Consider the following 21262-nt stretch of genomic DNA (forward strand, 5'->3'; position numbering starts at 1 on the left):
CCTATTCCAGCCCCAGATCCTCTTTATTCAGAAACAATTCTAGCTTATAATTCCCAGACGTAAATTTTCATTGAGTAAATCGCAAAATCTCCGTAAAGTGTGGCAGGATGTTTGTTTGAAAGAACTACCGAAAGAGATTACCGTTTAATACAAGATTTTTTTTTTGTACTCAGCAAAAATCCTCATCTGGGAATTATTAAATGGAACTTCTTTTGATCTAGTACAGAAAATAACCGTCCGTGTTCCACCATTTTTAGTATCTTGGTCACTCCTTGGAGAGTGGTAACAGTGAATTGTTATAAAATGTTTAACTGCAAAATAACGATCACAAAAAAGGAAGTAGAAATTTCGGATAGAAATTTAGAAAACAGAAGGGAAAGAATCACCCGATAAGTTTAATTACGATAACAACTTTACTATAATGACACAAAACCACAATACGTATTTGAGCCTTAAGGTGATTCGATGGACGTCATATTTTGTGTAAGAACGGCTTGCGATATATCGCATCAATTGGTTCCATTTTTTCAGCTACTCGTTATTCTTCTCCAATTTTGAGATCGCAATTCTGTTGTCAGGAGACTAAAGCACTCACTTACCAATTTTAACAAAGAAATTCAACGTAATAAAGGCGTGTTTTTTTTAGAGAGAGAAAACATCGCATTCGATACTGATATCGAAACTGCGATCGAATGCGATATTTTCTCTCTAAAAAACCACGCCTTTGTTACGTTGAATTTCTTTGTTAAAATTGGGAGGTAAGTGCTGTAGTCTCCTGATAACAGAATTGCGATCTCAAAATTGGAGATAAATGACGAGTAGCTGAAAAATGGAACCAATTGATGCGATACATCGCATGCCGTTCAAACACAAAATATGGTGTCCATCGAAACACCTTAAATGATCATTTTTTTTTATTTTAAGATCTTAGTATTAAGAATCACGTTAATACTAAACAATCACTGAACTTCCTTAATCATCTAAACATCAATAATCTATCACCAAACTTTACTCAAGCTAACAGTATTGTTGACAACCAACGTTTGGATGTGGTCGTCACTGCTGCCAGCATGAAAACCAAATGTTGTAAACGCACTGTCGCCCAGAGGAATTTCGTTTCGTTGTTACGGAGGCTGACAGTAAATTGGACGTATTCCTATCAAATGGACCTAAGCGCCATAGGGTGAGGAAGGTAGAGGGGGGCATGGATTGGCGGCGGAATCGGGCGTCCGGCTTATTCCGTCCTATACTCGCAATTCTTTTCCATGGCACTTATGTCCGTTTGACAGAACGCGCTATTCGGGATTCTAAATTCCTCAAAAGGAACTCAAATTGGCGCTTAGTTCCGTTTGATAGAAATACGTCCAATTAAAAACTTCGACCCAGTCCACTCGCGAAAATTTGCCTTAGGATTTGCTTGGAAATCAAATACTCGATTCTGATCGGTCCAAATTCCAAAAGTAATACAACATTCATATATCCCAAAAATTGACCAAATCCAGTCGCAAAAATTCACCGGTTGTCCATTAATCCGACTTTGGTCTGATCTGCAGCGTCATCATCTACCGAGCGGGAAAATGAGCGCATCGGTGGGATTTGCGCTCATCGTCGGACTCCTCTGTTTGAACGAATGTGGCGGGCAAGGGCAACCGGTCTTCGTTTGCAACGAATTGGTAACGCATAAAATACCGCGAGGCGCACTCATCACTACCGTGCCCCGAAAAGGAAGAACATGGTGTGGCCAAGAGGAAGGTCAGTTCCTCGCTGTGGCCGAAAACATACTCTTTCACCTACGATGTTCGGAAGGCGTTAAAAAACTGAACAAAGCCGTGGCCGCAATCTCTAACTTGGCCGAACTGACGGCAGGTACACTGCAGATTTTCCAAGATAAAGACAAGTGTAGGTACTCTATGCGGGGCATCAACACCGGAAGTAATGCTCTGGTACTGGCTGAGATGCTAGACGGTCACACATTGAATTTTGACGGTAAGTTTTTTTTCCCTCGTGAAGGGTATTTGTTCTGCTCTATAACTGGACTGTGCTTTGCGATACTGTTTCCGGCTCATTTCAGAAACAATTCATCGATGATGGCCAAAGTTCAATACCGCGTATCTACATTGCAGTGTTTCTCCCTCTGCCCTCCCCAATTGTATTTTCTCGAAGAGAAACAAGCCAACTTTATGGTTTGAACTTTATACAGCATATCCTGCTATCAGAAAATTAAGAACAAAGAAGTTTTTAAGAAATTACGTTCACTATTTTTCCAAAGAAGAAGTCATTTATGACAGGAGATCTTCAAAGTCGCAAATGGAGGTTTGTGGTTTCGCACTTTGAGCATCTACATATATGAGCGATTAGTTTCCCTCGGCAGCAGGCTAATTGTTGAACCCGATAGACAAAGCTATGGACCTAGAAGACACAGAGAGTCAAGGATCTATCCTTTAGGTCGAAATGAGTGGTTCTTATAGAGTAAGGTGCTAAATAATGGACTAATAGTAGGGTCTCTCGTGGGTTGCCGTTTAGTCAGTCTATTACCTACCTCCTTTGTCCATTGCAACCACCCACGGCCACCTGAAGGATCCCTCCGTATCTCTCTTGTCTTCTTTGTCCATAGCTTTGTCTATCAATTTCATCAATCAGCCCGCGGGTAGGTGTTTCTTTGGATGAGCCAGAATTTGTAATTACTTATTGAAAAATCTAGTCCAATTAGCCCATCAGTCTTAAGGGTCGTATTCATAGTCGTTCTTTAAACTGCGCATTTTCTCTCTGCGCTCCACAGGGGTTGAATGGGTCGTTTCGCGATAACTTGGATAGTTTTGTCGCCGTAACAGACAACATATTTTTCGGTCATATTTTTAGTAGAAATGATTATCACTCGAATTTGTATTCATCTTCAATCTTCTCAATTATAACGCTTTCTAATGATTTATTGCTCTACTTTTCAATTATTATTATGTAAATTCTGAAAATATGCTGTCTGTTACGGGGTACAAAGTCAGCTCAACAGACTGCACATTTCCGGCCATTTATATATTGAAATTGAAAAGTAGAGCGATAAATCTTTGAAAAGCGTTATAACACGTAACCTTGTGTAGATTAATCCAAAAAAATTCGAGTGATCATCATTACTACTAAAAATATGACCGAAAAATGTGCTGTCTGTTACGGCTACAAAACTACTCCAGTTATCGTGAAACCACCCGTATTGTGATTGAGGGGGATTGAAGGAAATCCTTTACAACGGATGCATTAGTAACATACCCGATGCAAAACGACGAGAAAGAGCGTACACTACTAACGTGGTGAACGCTCAAAATAATAAGATCCGAAATAAGGGCGTCACTACTGCGGTTGATGACGTAAAAAACCCGCCTCTCCAAAGGACGATATCTATGTTAATATTGAACTTAGAAAGTTGCTGTTTGGACGGATCTTATAATTTTTAACTAGTCTACGAGAATTGAGCATCAAAGACGATTTTGTGATCAGCGCAACTAGCCCATTGTCCACGAGGAAATGTTGACTCCCCGAGAAGCCTCCACCTATTGCCATGAGGCCGCACTGAAAAAAAAAAACTCCGGCCGTGGAAGCCGTTCTTACGGGCTATATAGACATACCGCCCGTTCCGGGCTCAGAGGCCGAAAGTTCCGCCTGTAGCACCCGGAGCAGTCAAAGCTACGGCTCCAGCACCCTGAACTTTGGACATTTGAGCCCGGAACGGACGGTATATCTACATAGCCCTAACTTGTTATTGTTCAGTGCAATGGAGGGTCTCTTTCTGTGAGTGCATCTTCATATTTGCAACTTGTGTGATATAATTTCTGTCTTTTCAGGAAACTATTGCAATGCTTCTCACTACATAGATTACTTATCCAATGGCCAAGTGACAATCCTCACAGCGAATAAATGCCCGGTTTTCAAGTCTTTCAACCACAACACGCACATCATAGCGCCACCTCAGGAGAACGCCTTTCAACTCGAGGGGAGGTACTCGTACTTCGTCTGGCCGCGGTCGCTCCACTCGGGAGCCCTCGTGGAAAAACCTAAGCCGATTGTAAAGCCCGGCCAGCGCAGTCTCTCTGAGAGCAATAGTTCATCTTCCTGGGGGCACGTAGTCGATAAAAAGGGCGGTTTCGGGGGGTCCGTCGGGGGTCGTGGGGCCCGAATCCCCAGGTATATACCTGGTCACGGCGGTTCAACATACCATTCCTCAGCATCCAGAGCGGGGGGACAGCCGCTCTGGGGTTTTAAGTTACCTTCATTTAAGAGTTTTTCTTTCTCAAAGTCCCTCCGCTGGTAACATGTAGATTCTTTTACAAACGGAGTTAGCAGGCCGTTTCTTGATTTCAATTTACATTACATTTTTTATACATTTTTATACGAGTAATAGTTTTGTTGATTTCGGCCAGCTGCCCATCAGTACTGCCGTGCTAAGGAAGAACGCCGTATGAAGATTCGAGAGTTGCCAAATTTCATGCAGTAAAATATTTATTTTTGAGGAAAATTATGAATATTTTTCCTTGAAATTTTCTGACACTTTAGATCAAATTACAAACAAAATTATCCGAGAAATTGGTAGAAAAATATTCAAAAATTTTCCGGAAAATTTGTGATTTACCAGAGGAAATTTGGCAACGCCTGAAGGCTCATAAGGCGTTTTTACTCAGCACGGCAGAATAGCTTGTATCTGAAGTGTACCCTCTTCCTAGTTAAGAACAAAAATTGTCTTTATTATTGCCAATTTTTAAAAATTTGACCCATAAATTGATGCAGTTTTTAAATTTCGATTAACGGGTAGAAAATGATCCACATACTGTCAATCTAAATTATAACGATTTATTAATCAACAGAATCATAATTCTGTATGTATAAGACGCTTTTACGGCGCGCTGAGACGCCCGGGGACGCCTACCCGCCACAGGAATCTGTCATGGAAGAGATCCTCCGGAAGCTGAGCTTCGGAATCATAAGTACATGCGTTAAATCACTTAATTACCCCAGAGCCATATTATATATCAAACGTCCAATAAATGGTTACCTAGGTCTTGCAAAAACTTTACAACACAGTACAGTGTTTATTTGCTAAATACTTCCCTCCGTCTTTTGTTCTATGTGTCATATATAAAAATATTGCACTTTATATTCGCCTTCTTGAAATTGTTTGCTTCCATTATGTTAAGAATGTGAATTGTAGTATTTTATACTCGCCCTTCGTATTTTCTGTCATGACATTAATAGCCTATAAGTTGCCGATTGTCTCTAATAAAATAACTAACTATCTCTCCCTTAGCTATCGGAAATAGTTCCATATACAGGGTGTCCCAGGATTTAGTACGAATATTGAAGGTGTCGATTCTTTGGGTCTAAAGAAGACTTTTTTGTGGTATAACTTTTTTTGGAAAAACGCTTTCCGTGGGGGCCCTATTATCCCCCTATTATCAGCTCCTATTATTCCCTATTAGTCCCTATTATCTCGAAAACGATGAGTTATAGCGGGAAAACGCAACTGACATTTTCTCAATATTTTCCAACGCTGAATCATGTGGTGCCGTCAAAAATCAATTTTTATCGCTAAAAACATTAATTTTGGCCACTTTTAGATTCGACCCCCCCCCCCCCCTTCAAAATGAATTTAACCTTTTTTGGAGGTCAAAAATGAAAAGAACGCTAAAAATTACTCCCAGCTACCAATTTTCATTAATATTGGTTGATTATCATTGCCAAGGTGTTAAAAAAACGATTTTTTCCCTCCAATTTTGAGGAATCGTGGCGCTCAGAGAAAGCGTATTTGGAAAAAAAAATTATACCACAAGAACGTCTTTTTTTGACCCAAAGAATCGACTCCTTCAATATTCGTATTTAATCCTGGAACACCCTGTATCCGCATAACTTACGTCTTATATTCGTTTTTCACACTATTTTATACAGAATGTAGCGTAGTTACTCCATGAGTACTATAGTTTTCCTTCCGTGTTGAGTGCAAGGCACATTGAAACAATAATCATTGAGATGAGCATTGGACACTTTGACCCTCGTTGAAACCGATCTAGGCTGCTGTGCCGCAAAATTTCCCCACGCTACGAGGCTACCATCGCGTCGTGTCGTGGCAGGCGCGGGCTCCGCAAATGTTTATTTAAATTCGCCAGTCTTGTCTGTGTGTTTTCGAAGAATAATCTGTACACGTAAATCACTCCCGAATACACGGGATCTGCCCAAAGGAGCGGCCAGGCCTCCTGATCATTATTTATGCGTATTTTATTCATAATCTGTCGCCGAACTCCGGCCGAACGATTAATATTTTTCGGTTCTCATCAAGATATTCCCATCGAGACCGGTGGAGAATGTGAACGGGTGGAAAGGATGTGGGTATCGGAGATCTACCGGGCTTTAAATCATTTTCACGCGGTTCTCCGGTAGAAAGACCATTATTTCAAGAAAACTGTATCGCAGCTTTTTAAGCAGCAATGCTGATCCATCATTGAAACTATCGTGCTCTGGGTGCAAACAGAAGATAGGAAAATGGATCTGCCCAATTGGTTGAAGCGGGTGGCTCTTACAGACTAAGGGGGAATGATAGACTAACTGAAGCAGTGAGAACGAAAACACACCAACTGGGTAAATCGAAAATACTCTCTTTTCATTAAGAACAGACAATTTTCATAAATGTCATTGAAGTTACCGTATCTGTGCCAACTTGGACTTTTAAAGTTTCCTTGAATACTTGCTTTTAGGCACCAAAAATCTATTTCTTAGACTAACTTCTTCACCTTGATTTGCAGTTTTGTGTGTGTCTTGATTATTTTCATTTTTTCGAGTTGGTGTGTTTTCGTTTTCACTGATTGAACTGTAGGTCACTCGTTGAAGTCCGTCAGTTTGTCTGTTCTTAATTATCTCCTGTGTCCATTCCATTGTAATCACCAGGAGGTGGGTACCTATTTGTGATCGACCGGGCTTCCAATCACCATCACACGGTTTGCCGGCAGAGAGAATAGTATTTTACGAAAACTATTGAGCTATAGCCGTTAATCGGAACTTATCAAGCAGGCCAGATCAGTTATTTTGAATCATTATTTTGTCTCGATGTAGTCCAAAATATCTGAAGGTTTCCAAGAAAAATATGTGTGACTTTCTTCCAAAATAATATTTTGTTTCTCGACAAATCTTGCAACTCTCGAATGTTCATACGGCGTTCTTCCATAGCATGGCAGCACTGGAGGATTTGCTGAGCAATAATGGGCATCATGGAGTACTTAAAAGGGGAAAAAATGACAGAAGTTGCATGCAAATGGAGAATTTGCACCAAACTTGTTTGTTGCTGCATTTGATAGTGTTTAATGAGCTGAGTTCGCAATATTTTTCATAGTGTTATTTTCTGATTTGGGATTTTGTATAAGATTAGATTTGAAAGTAAAAAAATGTACTGCCCTGTGATTTCAACTGACGGCATTTCTCATTTAAACACACGAATTTTAGCACACTTGGTTATTTTGTCATATTTCCTCCAATAATTGGACCGCGCTAAGTAAAAAGTAACCAAGCCACATCAGCCAATGCCAAATTGAATCGGGCAATTTAATTTTTTACATAAAAACAGTTGTGCGGATTTTTGCGCGAATTTCAGTGAATTTTCTTCTTAGTACGGAGCAAATTCCTAGACATTTACAAAGGAATCCGCACAAACGTTCTCTAGTAAGAATTTAAATTTCCCACTTAAATTTGGCAATAGCTGATTTGGCTTGCCTCCTTTCTGTTAAACGCAATCCAATTATTCAATTTAAAAACTGAGGATATTCTTGTGCTCAGTTTTCTTCGTTGTTTCATTTCAAACACAAAATGTACCAAATTTTAGACAATTGCAAATTCACCATCGTTCTAAAATTTACAATGGGTTCGTTTTCAACAGACCTACTGGCGTGGTTTCTTATACGCCCTTTCTCAAAGCACTGGATATAAATAGAATATTTGTCACTGGGAAGCGGTTAATTGGGCCACTCGTCAGGTGAGCGGTCTCGCGATTCGGTGGCCGAGATGAGTTACTCGGTCACCAATAGCGAATGGGCCATCATCGTGGAGCGGTGCTAAATCTCGAGGAAATTCTACAAGACGCGCGGATTGCGTGCGAATAATTAATTCGCCGGGGCGAGTGCTAATCGGTGAGGCCTCAATAAATTAACGCCCAAAACTGACCATCAAACGGTAGCGCCGACCACCGCTACAACGTTGTACTTTCTCCGAAAGCCCCACGCTTTTTCCACCGCCAAATTGCACTACATTTGGATTGCATTTTCCAAAAAGGAACCAAGAGCATTCCAGTGTTGCTGAGATTGCGCAACTCGCATTCGGACTACATTTTGCAATGAGGAGCTATAAATTCCGGCTCGGTTTAAAAACAACGTATGTACCAATAGTTTCCCTATGCACATACGTGTTTTTCAGATGGGACAGAATTTATAGCTCCAAATTGCAAAATGCAGTTCAATTTCCTTGCAATAAAATTAGGTAATTTTCGAATTAAATTTATAATTTATTGGGAGTAAAGATGAAACCTGTTCAGATGATCAGTTTATAGTTGCAAGGTAAAAATAGTTGCCCAATTTTAGCGACATTGGAATACTTGTGGCTCCTCTTTGCAAAATGCAATCCATTTTGCAACTAGAAACTACAATTTTTAGCTCAGTTTAGAAACAACGTATGCACTATTACGTTTCTTGTACACATACGTGTTTGTTCGGATGAGCTAGAAATTGTACGTCCTAACTGAGGACTCCGCACGAATGACGGCTTATAAAACCGCGTTGTGAGAAAAAATAATTTAAAGTTTCGTATATGATGTACTGCGCTGACTGTGGTATGTAGGTTCCCTGTTTTTGTGTTTTTGGGTAATCTAACCTTTCCATTGAAGGAATCCAGGTATAGATATCGCGATACATTTTCGGTTTTCGCAGAATTACATACTTAATCCTTAAAAATCGTTTATAGACCGTCATTGCTCCCAAAAATAATTTTCGTTGAAACATAGAGTAAAAATGATTTTAATCGCGGAAGATCAACGCAATATGAAATTATACCGATGCTAACTATACAAAGTGACATCAATATCAGCACGTCCTCAAAGTGCATTTTCATGGAAAACGCGATTTTCCGGGAAATTGGTCGGCGGAAGAAAAAGCTAAGGTCACTTTCGGCTTCTATATACAATATAAAGTCGCTTTATAACGCACTCTGGCGTTCTACGACACCCAAGCGCCACATATGCCTGTCTTCCCAGAGGTTATCGGGCAACTGACACCGCAACATCTCTTTGTCAACGCCCTGCCGCCAACCCTTTACGGGACGTCCCCGTCGCCTCTTCCCAGGTGGTACCCAATCCAAAACTTGTTTGGGCAACCTCTCCTCCGACATTCTTTGCACATGTCCATACCAGCATAACTGCCTGGACATGACGTCGTGCACGATATCACGTCGTGCACGATATCTGGCACGATATCACTTTCGGCTTCTGCAGCAGAAAATCAGTCGAGTTGTCACTTCCGGCAATGCTGCCAACCGAAAGTAACATTGCCAAGTCGAAGGATTCATGAACGACATTTAGGCGTATAGGCTGTTCTTCCGCCCATCGCTCCAGAGGCTTGGCTCAGTTCGGAAGAAGGGGATTTTTACCTCCAGCTGACATTTTCAGCTTATTCACAACAGCATGTATATACACAGGGGAACTAATGGTACATATGATGATGTTTGTAAAATGAACCAAAAATAGTAATTCCTGATTGCAAAATATAGTTTCAGTAACACTACTTGTTCTTCCCAAGCACAACTGGCGCCACGGGAGTCTGGCAAGTCCGGAGTTTAGTTGAAATATTAAATGTTACAGTGTCCCTCTACATTCAATTTTTATCAGATTTGGATATGTACTAAGTTCTTAACCCTCATGAAAACAGACGGGTGAACTAAAAAGTTGTTCCATTGATTTTTCTTCTGTTTTTGAATAATTGGACGAATTTCTGCCAAACGGAACTGTGTGCATTAAGACATGAGCTCGGAGACCCATTAGAATATGTGCATAACAGGGCTCACGTCATGGTGCACATAGTTCCGTTTGACAGAAATACGTCCAATTGTCAGTCGGGAACACGGATCTAATTGATGTGGTGCACCGCGTTCGGAATTAAATTCTCCAGTCAACGGATCATCTTAGCCATGATGGAATGACTGATAAATATCTTGTGACTCACGCCTTCAACAATGTTATTAATTTTAATCCTATTAAATCGTTTAAAATTTCCAGGATGCTACTCGTCTTTTCGATTAAGACTTCGTAATCTGACTGTAGGGAAGAATGATCCTACAACATGTTAGATGGGCTAAACTTAGCCTGGAGAGGGGGAGATAAGGTTCTTGAAAATGTTCAACGATTGCAAGATATTTGAATCCACTTTTAGCTGAACGATGTAAATTGCTCTTCCTGCAGTTATCAGGAAGGTATTTACAACTCTTTATGATTTCCTGTGTAGTAGAGGCTAGAAGAATTTCTCTTTTACAGAAATTTGGAAAAATAGAGGGGAAAAAGAGGATTTTTTTTATTTTATTTTTCAGAGAGAAAGAGAGAGAGAAAAAAATAAAACAAAATTAGAGATTTTCAAACTTTGCAATATTTAAATACTTTTTTTTTTTTTTTTTTTTTTTTTTTTTTTTTGCATTTATCCTTCAGCATACTTTGCGATGCATTGATTGATCCTAACCTAAAGGTCATATAAACCTATAGAAAAGGCTCGATAAACAGGTGTTCGCAATGGACACCTTAATAATCGATCCTTTACTCCAGCTTCAAATGGGGAGGTGTCGAAATCGATCGTTCTCACTTGGCCACTACTGCGATTATATGAAACCTTGCAAACTTTTTAGCTATTAGTTAGGCTCATCAGGCAACATCTCTCAGCGGTGGATCTGTACCGGAAAGGGCTAAACAAACACAGTTATTGTGTGAGGATTAAGATTTTGCGTCATGTTGCGTCAGTGTCATCGTTAATTTCAATCGATTTGTTTTATTTATTCATCCTCGCTTTTTTCCACGGCGACGGCAGCGTCAATCCGCCAATAATGCTGTCGTGCTAATGAAGAACGCCGTATGAACATTCGAGAGTTGCCAATTTTCCCCGAACAAAACATGCATTTTTGAAGAAAGCCATGCATATTTTATCTTGAAACTTTCAGATATGATGATTAAACTGCGAACAAATGTCTGAAAAATTGGAGGAAAAATGTGTAGAATTTTCCCAGTAAATTCTTTTTTTATGGAAGGAAATATGGCAGCAACTGAATGCATAAATGACGTTGTTCCTTAGCACGGCAGAATGGCTTGTAGCTTCCGTCGGATCCATCCCTATCGACTCCGGTCCAATTTTAACGATGATCTGATCGATTGACACCAGGGGGAAAAAAACTCCGGGTGTTTACTTCGTGATTGCCTGTTTTTCGTATCCGGCGTTCCGCCTGTTGCATGAGTACACGTTTCATTTTGAATTTGGTGCATTGAATTGGGTTCATAATTTTTAATTCGATTGAAAATTTAATTTTGCGTAGTATCCAGAATGTAAAATTTCCACTCGCAAATCGTATTTTTCCAACAGAGAACTACTAGATGCTTCTAATCGAAAATTCTATTGATTTTCCTATGACCACATCCTAAAACCTACAAAATTATTGACACAAACTGCTCAGTCAGTTGTATTCTTATGAAAAAGAAAATGACAGCCACCTGCGGAACCTTGGAATGAATTGAAGTTCCTTCGTACTGGAAGACAAGTCCAACGCTTATTTTTACATTCCAAATATTTTCTTTCAATATTAAGTTTTCGACAGCAGAAAATTTGTGGCTGTTTAACCCTCTAAAGTATAGTTTTTCTTATTCGCAAAGAGCCTTTTTTTCTTTTCTTAAAATCAAATTGTTCCTCTGTTACATGATGTTGAAAATTTTAAACGGTTTTTTTTTTTTTTAGAAAAATAAGTACCAATATGTTGAAATTTTGCGGAAAAAAGTTGGGACTGCAACATTTTATGAAAACTATTCAACACTGATTTCAAGATCCTAAATTGATTCATACCATGAAGGGTTAACTCAGAACAACCCCTCACTCGTCCCCCCCCCCCAAAAAAAAAAAATTCATCTTTCATTTATTTAACGAAAAAGATTCCATTTCGCGGTAAGGCAAACCGCGTTTGTTAAGTTGATAGAGTGGCTTTTCCAGAAGCTTCCGTTTTGGATCCCCCGACTCTTGTCTCTTGCACAACGTCAAGCCGGCATGCGGGAATCAAAACAATCCCGGGAGCTTTGCTACTGCCTGCGCCCAGGAAAAACGCTGTAAGAACATTCAAACGCTGCCTAATTTCCTCTGATAAAAGTTGCATTTCGAAAGAAATTTATACATATTTATCTTGAAATTTTCAGATATTTTAGATTGAATTGCTAACATAATCGTCTGAAAAGTTTGATGGAAAATAATCACAATTCCTGCGGTTATTTCGTTTTTATTGAAGGAAATTTGGCTACGTCTGAAGGCCCATACAGGGTTTTTCCTTAGCATGGAAGTTTGTAACCCTGATGCCGACTCGACTTGCCCCGTTTTAATCTCCCCACAACGCACAGTGGATCGAGTTAATAGGAGAGGTCAGACATAATTTGGAAACTTTAAACGCTTATTACTCCATTCATACGACATTTTGAGGTTTTGAAAGTGGTTCCATTGGTTTCCTCGTAAAATGTCCTTCCAGAAACACCCCCAAAAATTTAGAATGTGATGAATTTAACTTCACAATTAGCAGTTTTAGTCAAAAATGTCATGTCCGACCACTCTAATTGACTCGATGCACTGTGCGCCGCGCCGCGACAATGCAGAGGCTGAAAATCCCCGATCCCGCGGCGGACGCTGCAATTGGGCCGGGCTCCCTTCGGCCCTGCTTAAACTCACGCGCGGCGGCCGCTAATGAAGAATTATCGCACGCGTCCTCCTTATTTATGTCCGCCAAGCCTTGTCACTTCGCCGAGGATCGTGCGCTCACAATCGGATCCCGGAATGGGCCTCTTGCGAACTTCAGTCAGAGTCAAAAGAAGAGTTATTTCTAATGGAAAATGGCTCAAAAATCACAAAGAACGCATCGAGGAAGTCTTAAATGGATAGCATTTTGCAATTTGGAACTATAAATTCCGGCTCTTCTGGAAAAACACTTATGCTCATAGAGAAAGTAATGGTACAATGGTACATACGTTGTTTTTAAACCGGGCTAGAATTTATAGTTCTAAATTGAATAATGTAGTCCAAATACACCTCTAACTTCACAATCTGCGTAAGAAAAATGCATTTTTTTAAGAATTCGCTCATAAAACGATACTACGGCCAGGTGAACATTCCGTAAGAGGAGTCGTTCGCTCCAACCCTTGCGCACTAGGATTTTTTTTTTTTTTTTTGTTTGAATTCAATTTATTTGCATCAAAATACAATAAATTACAGGACTTTGAACTGCTCGGTTATATAGTCACTGCCTTAAACTAGTAAATTAACATAAATTTAGATTATTAATATGATCTAATAACCTAATATGGTAAGCTTAACTTAAGAGTTAAAGTAAGTTAAATTGAGAAAAGTTATAGTATACTATATTTACAAACAAAGGATAAATGCGCTAAGCTAGAAATGTAAGGTGCAAAAAACCTAATCAAAGGGGAAAAAACACCTTAAATAATAATACTGATTAGAGTGAGGAATTCATGACCTCAAAACTTCGACAAGTGCGCACTAGGATGCAACGTAATATTCAGCATGGCTGGCGCCAATCCGCCAGAGCACACGTGGCGAGTTGTGCTTTTATCTTTCCAAGTGCATCCGTTTAAAGTTAGCGAACCGTCCTGGAACTTTCGACCCATCCTGTATCATGTAAGAATATTGTGCAAATGTATTATGTATGTGTAAAATTTACAACATCAAAATGCGCACATGATTTATCAGGGCGTCAAAATTAAACATTCTGATTTTTTCGTTTGTTTCAGGTACTTCTGGCACACCCGTTCGAAACGTTGATTTTTATCACTTTGTACTCGGAGAAAAGTTATGGTATGTATTCATTAGTAGGCCAGTCGTGCATCTAATTCCCTAAAATTGCCTAAATTTTTCTATATTTTCGGCCAATACTTAATGCTAAACTCGGTTCAGTCAGATCAATGCTTATTGTCAGAAAAGTAACTGTAATTGATAATTTTTCATTTCGAACACCATGCGTGAAATCATAGACACTATCCAAAAAATATTTCAATGAAATATTAGCTTTTTTCATCTTAAATGGATGCAATGTTAAAAATTGTTTGACAACACCACAAGCGGGGAGTGTTCTCACTGCACCCAGCACTTTATTTGAAAGGGGAAAAATTACTTCCTTCCTCAAAACGCCTGCGGGTAACTGAGTAGGCAATCAGCACATCATCAGAAGACGAATAGTTGCTATGCTAAGTTCAGTGTGTTACATCACTTTTACATCACGTGTTACATCACGCGGCTTTTTTACTGAATCGTTTTAACGCTTATTGCACTATTTCAAAGTTGTGTGAGGTTGCACCTTTTGCGCAATGCTTTCAAGGAGCGATCTACATTTTTAAAATGTTAACTATTACGGAAATTAATCCAGAAAATTCGAGATGTCAATAATGAAAGAATATTTGCTTCGAACTTAATTTCGTGAAATCTTACCAGGTCACAGTGTGGCTTATAGTTAGAGGAACAAACCAGAGAAATTCAGGAAAAAAGAAATTCCGTTTAGTTAATGAGCTACGAATGTTTACGTCTGACTTCTTAGAGCCCAAGTTTTTCTCACTGATGGAGTGGAAAATCTGAAAATTACTACCGTTTATGATTTTGTAAAAGTAAGGGAATTTTTCATCAAATTTGTCAGAAAAGCCGCAATAAGGGAGGAATTCTAATTCTAAATTGCTATGATTGCTTTGAAGTTAAAAGTACCGTTCTGATTTCACCATCATTAGCTGTGCATTTATCTACATCGGATGAAACTAGAAGCAGTACTTTTGAATCTACTTCTTGGCCTTGAAAGGTATATTTTTCGTAAGATTATGTCTCAGTCTACTTATATCTACTTATAAATCTGGAGGTTGCCATTCTCATGTTTCTAAAATAATACACTAAAATTTTTGATACATCGAAATGGTGGCGATACATGCGCACTAAAGTCTACAGACGCAGCTAAAATTTTAGCACCCTGAATTTAATTCGTGCTTTTCAATTGAACGTATTTCTGCCAAATGGAACTATGTGCATTAAGACATGAGCCCTGAGACTCATAAGAATATATGCATAACAGGGCTCACGTCATAATGCACATAGTCTTACTCGTTCAATTGGAGGAGGAAAAAAGTAATTCATAAATAAATGCCGTTCAGTTCGTTCATTAAAAATGGAAGGTCTTTTGAAAAGAGCCTTTCGGGCAATACCGACACGACTTAATGTGCGACTCGTAAAAAAGAAGACAATAACCAACTCGCCGAAAAAGAGCCCGGAGTTAAGACGAGGACCGTCTTTGTAGGCCCAATCTACCGTGTTGAGGTAAAACATCATATGAACTCTCAAACGTTGCCAATTTGTTTACAATTTAATACGACTTTTCTTGAAAACATGCGAATTTGTATCTTTTAAAATTGTATTCGTAATGAGTCATCAAGCAAGGTGTGAGCTAGAAAAAATGCTGCATTTGGCATTTCAAAGTCTATCGTAGAATACGATTCGTACAACAGGAAGTTTTGAAGTTAACACTACGACGGTGTAAGTCGGCAATCACTTAACTCGTTTGCGGTGTCTGAAAATCTCGGCCTCTATATATTTTTTCTTTAAGGAGAACAAATTTACATCATTCCTTGGAGTTTTTGCAGATTTTTTTCGCACAGAGAAAAAAAATCACGGCAGTTTTAAAGAATATCCGTTGCCCTGGTAAATATTGATGATAGGAGCTGCGTTTCAAAATACCATAGGAGTTCTTAAAGCCGACTAAAGAAGGCTAAATCATAATTCATCGAAGGGAAAATCATATATCTGGCTGTAGAAAACGGAGTAAATCATAAAGCCGGGCTATACGAAGCTATAAAAAATTATACAGTCGGGCTATAGTTCCTATCGCCGGGCTTTACACTTTATCGCCATTGGCTATAAAAGGCCATAAGAAATTGTGTAGAAATTCGTGTGCTTTGGAAATCATTAAGTTTGATACGGAATTACCTTAATATATACAAAACACACATTATATTTTCCTTTAAAACATTTTTTTTTCATTAATTAAAATGAGAATAATCCATACAGAGTGTGCAAACATTTCAAAATCATGAGTTGAACAACGCTGACTCCGCGAGATTAAATATTAGAGCCTAACACAAAGCGGAGCGGCGGTGACGCACTGGCGCCTACAAACCTAACAGGGATACTTCACGCATTGCGCAATGCGTGAAGTATCCCTGTTAGGTTTGTAGGCGCCAATGCGCGTTTCGCGCTCTCTGCCCGCCCGCCGCGCCGCGCCGCAGCGTGGCAAGGCGTCTGAAGCAACTATTTCACACCAGATGTATTGCACAGTATCATAAGAAATTGAAGGCACTCCAACATATTAAGAATGACAGGCATCCTTCAAAAGCACGGAGCTTTCCTCGCACAATAAATCAAGATACTACGGCGCAAAAAGAGAGCGGTAGTCCAAAAAGTAACTACAAGTCCTAGTATCCGTATTTAGTAACGTTTAGCATAAACTATATTGTCTGCCTGTTGCTTAGTCGCCATCGGCTATGAAAGGCTATAAGAAATTGTACAGCCGGCTACAGAAGCCAAAGGAAATCTTACAGCCGGCTTTAGGTCTATAGTATTTTGGAACACACATTCTACTGCCAATTTTTACCAGGGTGAGTAGTTTTCCGTTAAAAGAATAAAGTATAACAGGAAATTTGCGTCGTCGCAAACCGAATTATGAGATTGTCGACTTACACCGTCGACCCGTCAAATTGTATTAAAATGTAGACTTTGAATTTTTAACAGGAGAAAATCTGCAAACAGTTGAAACCAAAGCTGCTTCTAACTCTCTTTTCCAAATCACGACTCAGTGCGTTTCTGTTTAACTGGATCCGACACGAGAAATTTGGCAAATTTTAAACGCACTTACGACGTTTCTCCTTAGCGTAGCAGTATTTAAAAACGAAAAAGTTGCACTTTTAATACGGCGAGGGTGGATCGTAAAAACACTTGTCTGATTCCCCGAAACTGCGAACGGAAGTAAGTAAATCTTAAGAGACTTTTGTTTTATTACGGTTTACATAATTGTCCCGCGACTGGGTCGCATATTACCGAATCTTATTTGCCGTCGAGTGTTTTACGATGTATCATTCGAATGCGCAATTTTACGACCCGGAGGAATTTGGGCCACAGTCTCCGTCAATTGTTTCCTTCAACGCCTTTGCGCCTTTTCGCCGGAGGAAAAGTATCCAAAAGCACGATTTCGTTTGAGCTGTTCAATCGTCCACGAGACAAGCAAGACTCCGACTTTGAAAGACGTGTTTATTCATCAAAATTTCTTTACTTTGACATATGGATTACATTTTGCAATACGTAACCACTATTTCCGGCTCATTTTAGAAACAACATATATGCTATTGGTTTCCTTATGCAGAAAGGTGCTTTTATAAAAGAGTCAGAGATCGCGGTTCCTTATCGCAAAATGTAATCCATATCAAAAGCTTCACAAATCATCTCATAGGTGAGAAATTAGTATTTTAAGGGTCAGAAGTTTCAAGAAAAACGACATGAGTGTATTTTTGTGCGAAACGACTCAGTTTTTTCAATATTATAGCACCAAAAATGCGCTTTCGTTGTTTTGTTTTGTTTCGTTTTTTTTATTAAATTAAAGTTTCATGACAGTTAGACTACATTTTGCAATTAGGACTTACAGTTTCTGGTATAACGCAAAAAAAAAATATGTACCATTAGTTGCTCTATGCACGTACGTATTTTTACTGATGAGCTTGAAATCGTAGCTCCTAATTGCAAAATATAGTTCAGCCTGAAGTTGAGAGCTCAAGAGACGTAGTTTAGAGAGCAGGGTTTTTTTTTTAAAAAACTATTTAATTTAATATGTTTTGGGCTTAACGTGATCAAATTCAAACTCAATTTTGACCGTCTAACGAATGAGCACTTACGTCTTTCATCACGTGCGGTCGTATTTCCTCCTTTTTTAAGCGTGCCTATAGGGCTCGCTTTTTGAAATCACTCGGATGTACTGTAGTACAGCACACCGATCGACCGATGCTTTTCAAGGGGCGGTCCGAATTTTTTTTCCGTCGGATCCGTTCTTCCGTTTTTGAACCGTTATAGTGTCAAGCCCTGAAGGTCATTCATCGAGAAACCGAATTATCCTGTTACTGGAAACCCTTGAGAACATTTTCCCGTGGAAACCGTATTATTTTCTTTCATAGGTACGTCAAATAAGCTTTTCTACGCTCGGAGGATTTAAATTAGAAGTTTAAATGCCGCCATAACTATTTAGCGAATCAGCGTCTTTTCAAAAGCGGTTAAACCCAAGTTGGCTGCATCTCCATAGTTACAACTGCAGCGAAGTGAGCAATCTCCAATTCGACCAATTGGAAGGCAGAGTTTTGGAGGTTAGGTTCCCTTGTTGATTCTCTGAGTGTAAGTTGCATTTTTTTTTTTTTTTTTGGTGTCACGTTTTTTTTTTTTTATTTCCAGAAAAGATACCTTAAAGTCTCATTTTAATACAAATCAATCGAAGAAAAGAGAAAAGACAAAGTTTGACTCATTAAACAGAGTAAACTCCATACTCTGCTGCTGCAAACTGAGCAATCTCCAACATGACGCAACAAACTGAACAATTTCCGAACTTTAATTTTAAATTCTGAATGAACCAATTCAGTTAAATGATTTATGATGTTATTTTCTTTGTTCATCCAATATAATTATGTTACTTTCTTTATTCAATAAAATGTATTTACATTCGACGGTATCAAATCAATAATTCCTCCCCAATTTGCAGAGAGTACTAATTTATACACATCTCGTTGAAATGGAAATAGTGCACACACTAGATTTCAGTTCTTCGGCACGCTTTTCCAACATATTCATGTTGGCTGTTTCTTCTTGTTTCTTTTTCTTAAAACATGTTGCAGTGCATTTATCCACCAAAGGCGAACGTGTGATTATTCTAATGGACCAGTGCATTTGTTCTTGTTCGTAGAGTCTCTTGTCTCTCGAATTCCCAAATGACTGATCGAGGCTTCATCCTTGCATGAGCAAAGGAACAAAAGAAACTATTCCCGTAGGGCCGACAGAAGCGGCGTGGAAACATCGTGAAAATGACGTGTTTCATCATTTGGACTACATTTTGCAGTTGGGAACGGCTATGTCTGACGTATCTACAAAAGTACCCATCTCAATAGGGAAACTAATCGCGCCACTGTTGTTTCCATAAATAGCGAGAAATCGTATTTACTTACTGCAAAATGCAGTCCATTTCTGTTCCGTCACAAGTAGACCTAAAATTTCATACTTTTTTTTTCATGAAATTTTGTCACCCTGGGCGCAAAACTTTGATTTTTACGTGTGCCCAGCGGCGTCACTGGCATCAGTGGGTCCAAATCCTTCAAAAGCTATCTTCTCCTCTTTATTTTCTACATACCTGAGAGGGGAGATTGGAACCGATAGACAAAGGGGAAAAGGAGCAATCCCATTGGTTGACACTCGTGGTTGTCATAACATGAAAGAGGAAAAAATGGATGAACTGTGGGGTCTCTCATGTGTTCCCTTTTGTTTAAATCTTACCTCCTCTGTCCATTGCAACCAACCGCTTTCATCAATTACACTGGATAAAAAGTCGCTTGGATCTAGAGTCCTGACTCTTAAAAACATCGACAAAAAAAAAGTACTCTTGATTCAATCGGATTTTTGCTTAGATCGAGAACCAAGTCTCTTAGTTTAAGCGGATTTCCTTTTGATTCAAGCAAACGGCCGATTGAATCAATAGTATTTTTTCTTTTCATTCTTTTCAAGAGTCTAGACTCTACATCCAAACTACTTTTTTTCCAGAGAAGATCGCTCCATTTTTCCTTTTTCTTGTTTGTGAATCGGTGAGATTTGGTCATGTTAGAATGTTCACACGACGTTTCTCCTCGAAACGGCAGCATTGACAGCGCCACGTTGCATGCCCCCAGATGCTCCCCATAAGATAACTCCTTTGTAATTTACGAATGTTGCATTCAAAGCACATTGCAGATACGTCATTTTCGCGCGGAGAGCCTCGAGTGGCAGAGACCGTTTCGCACATAATCCAGTCTCACGTGTGGTCATTCGGCGTGCATGTATCACCCCACGGAGCGCGTCCGTCATCCCGGTGATCCTCTGGGCGTAAACAGCGTAACTCACTTCCCGCGTGAGCCTTGGAGAGCATTGGGTTTGATGGGGAAAAGGGCTCATTGCGAGAAGCAGTTGGGCTGCTGCGTCGGCGGAGGGACGATTTGTTATGCCGCGGGCGTCGTCAACCTAGATGCTCATAATTTATTGCAACTTCCGGCAGCAAAATACCTGTCTCATCTCATCTCCAGTTGTTCCGCGAGTGAATATTTTTCGTCAACGGAACCCTCACCCCCCTCTTCCCTTGTCTGCTCTCTCTCGGCAATGTTGCCGATTTCTCAGTGAAATTCCACCAAATCATCGTGTTATCTAACGATACCCTGTAAATTTAATGCATTTGTTTAGTTTTAGTTTAAACCATGTTGATTTGAGATTTTTCAAAGGAACTTTTAAAGGCTTATACGGTGTTTATCCTTAGCGCGGCATCGTGTTTAAACAGCTTCATTCCTCGGGAAGCTCCATATATTTCACATCGTGATTAAGGGAAATTTAAGGAGATTCTTAACACAACATCACGGAAATAATGATTTGATCGAATCTCAAGTAGGGCCAACTGTGTAACTTTGAATATTTCCTTGTATGAGGGATTACAATCATCACGATTAAAAATACGAAGCACGGAAGAAAAACTTTTGCCGATCTGAAAAATTTTAGAGTGCATTTGAAACTACCTCAAAGTCATCGTAGAAATCATATACTTTTTTCATGCCTTCTTTTTTCATGGGTGATCACTTCAATTCTGTCCAAGAGTCTATTTCTAAGGTTACATTATTGGATTTCACGCGTGATTCGTTGAAATCGTCATTTTGGTGATA

At 39.4% G+C, this 21262-nt stretch overlaps 2 protein-coding genes across 3 annotated transcripts in view; both read left to right on the forward strand.

The window, feature by feature from the left end:
• Positions 1-21262, forward strand: part of LOC109043016 (growth hormone secretagogue receptor type 1) — a 376139-nt gene that overhangs the window by 170823 nt on the left and 184054 nt on the right. The window lies entirely within an intron of this gene.
• LOC140225297 (uncharacterized) lies at positions 1169-5310 on the forward strand. Its single transcript, XM_072303698.1, has 2 exons — positions 1169-1986; positions 3834-5310. The coding sequence occupies exons 1-2, from the start codon at positions 1578-1580 to the stop codon at positions 4298-4300; spliced, it is 876 nt and encodes a 291-aa protein (XP_072159799.1). The 5' UTR covers positions 1169-1577; the 3' UTR covers positions 4301-5310.

This window comes from Bemisia tabaci, chromosome 8 (genome assembly GCF_918797505.1).
Source record: "Bemisia tabaci chromosome 8, PGI_BMITA_v3".
Classification (NCBI taxonomy): Eukaryota; Metazoa; Arthropoda; class Insecta; order Hemiptera; family Aleyrodidae; genus Bemisia; species Bemisia tabaci.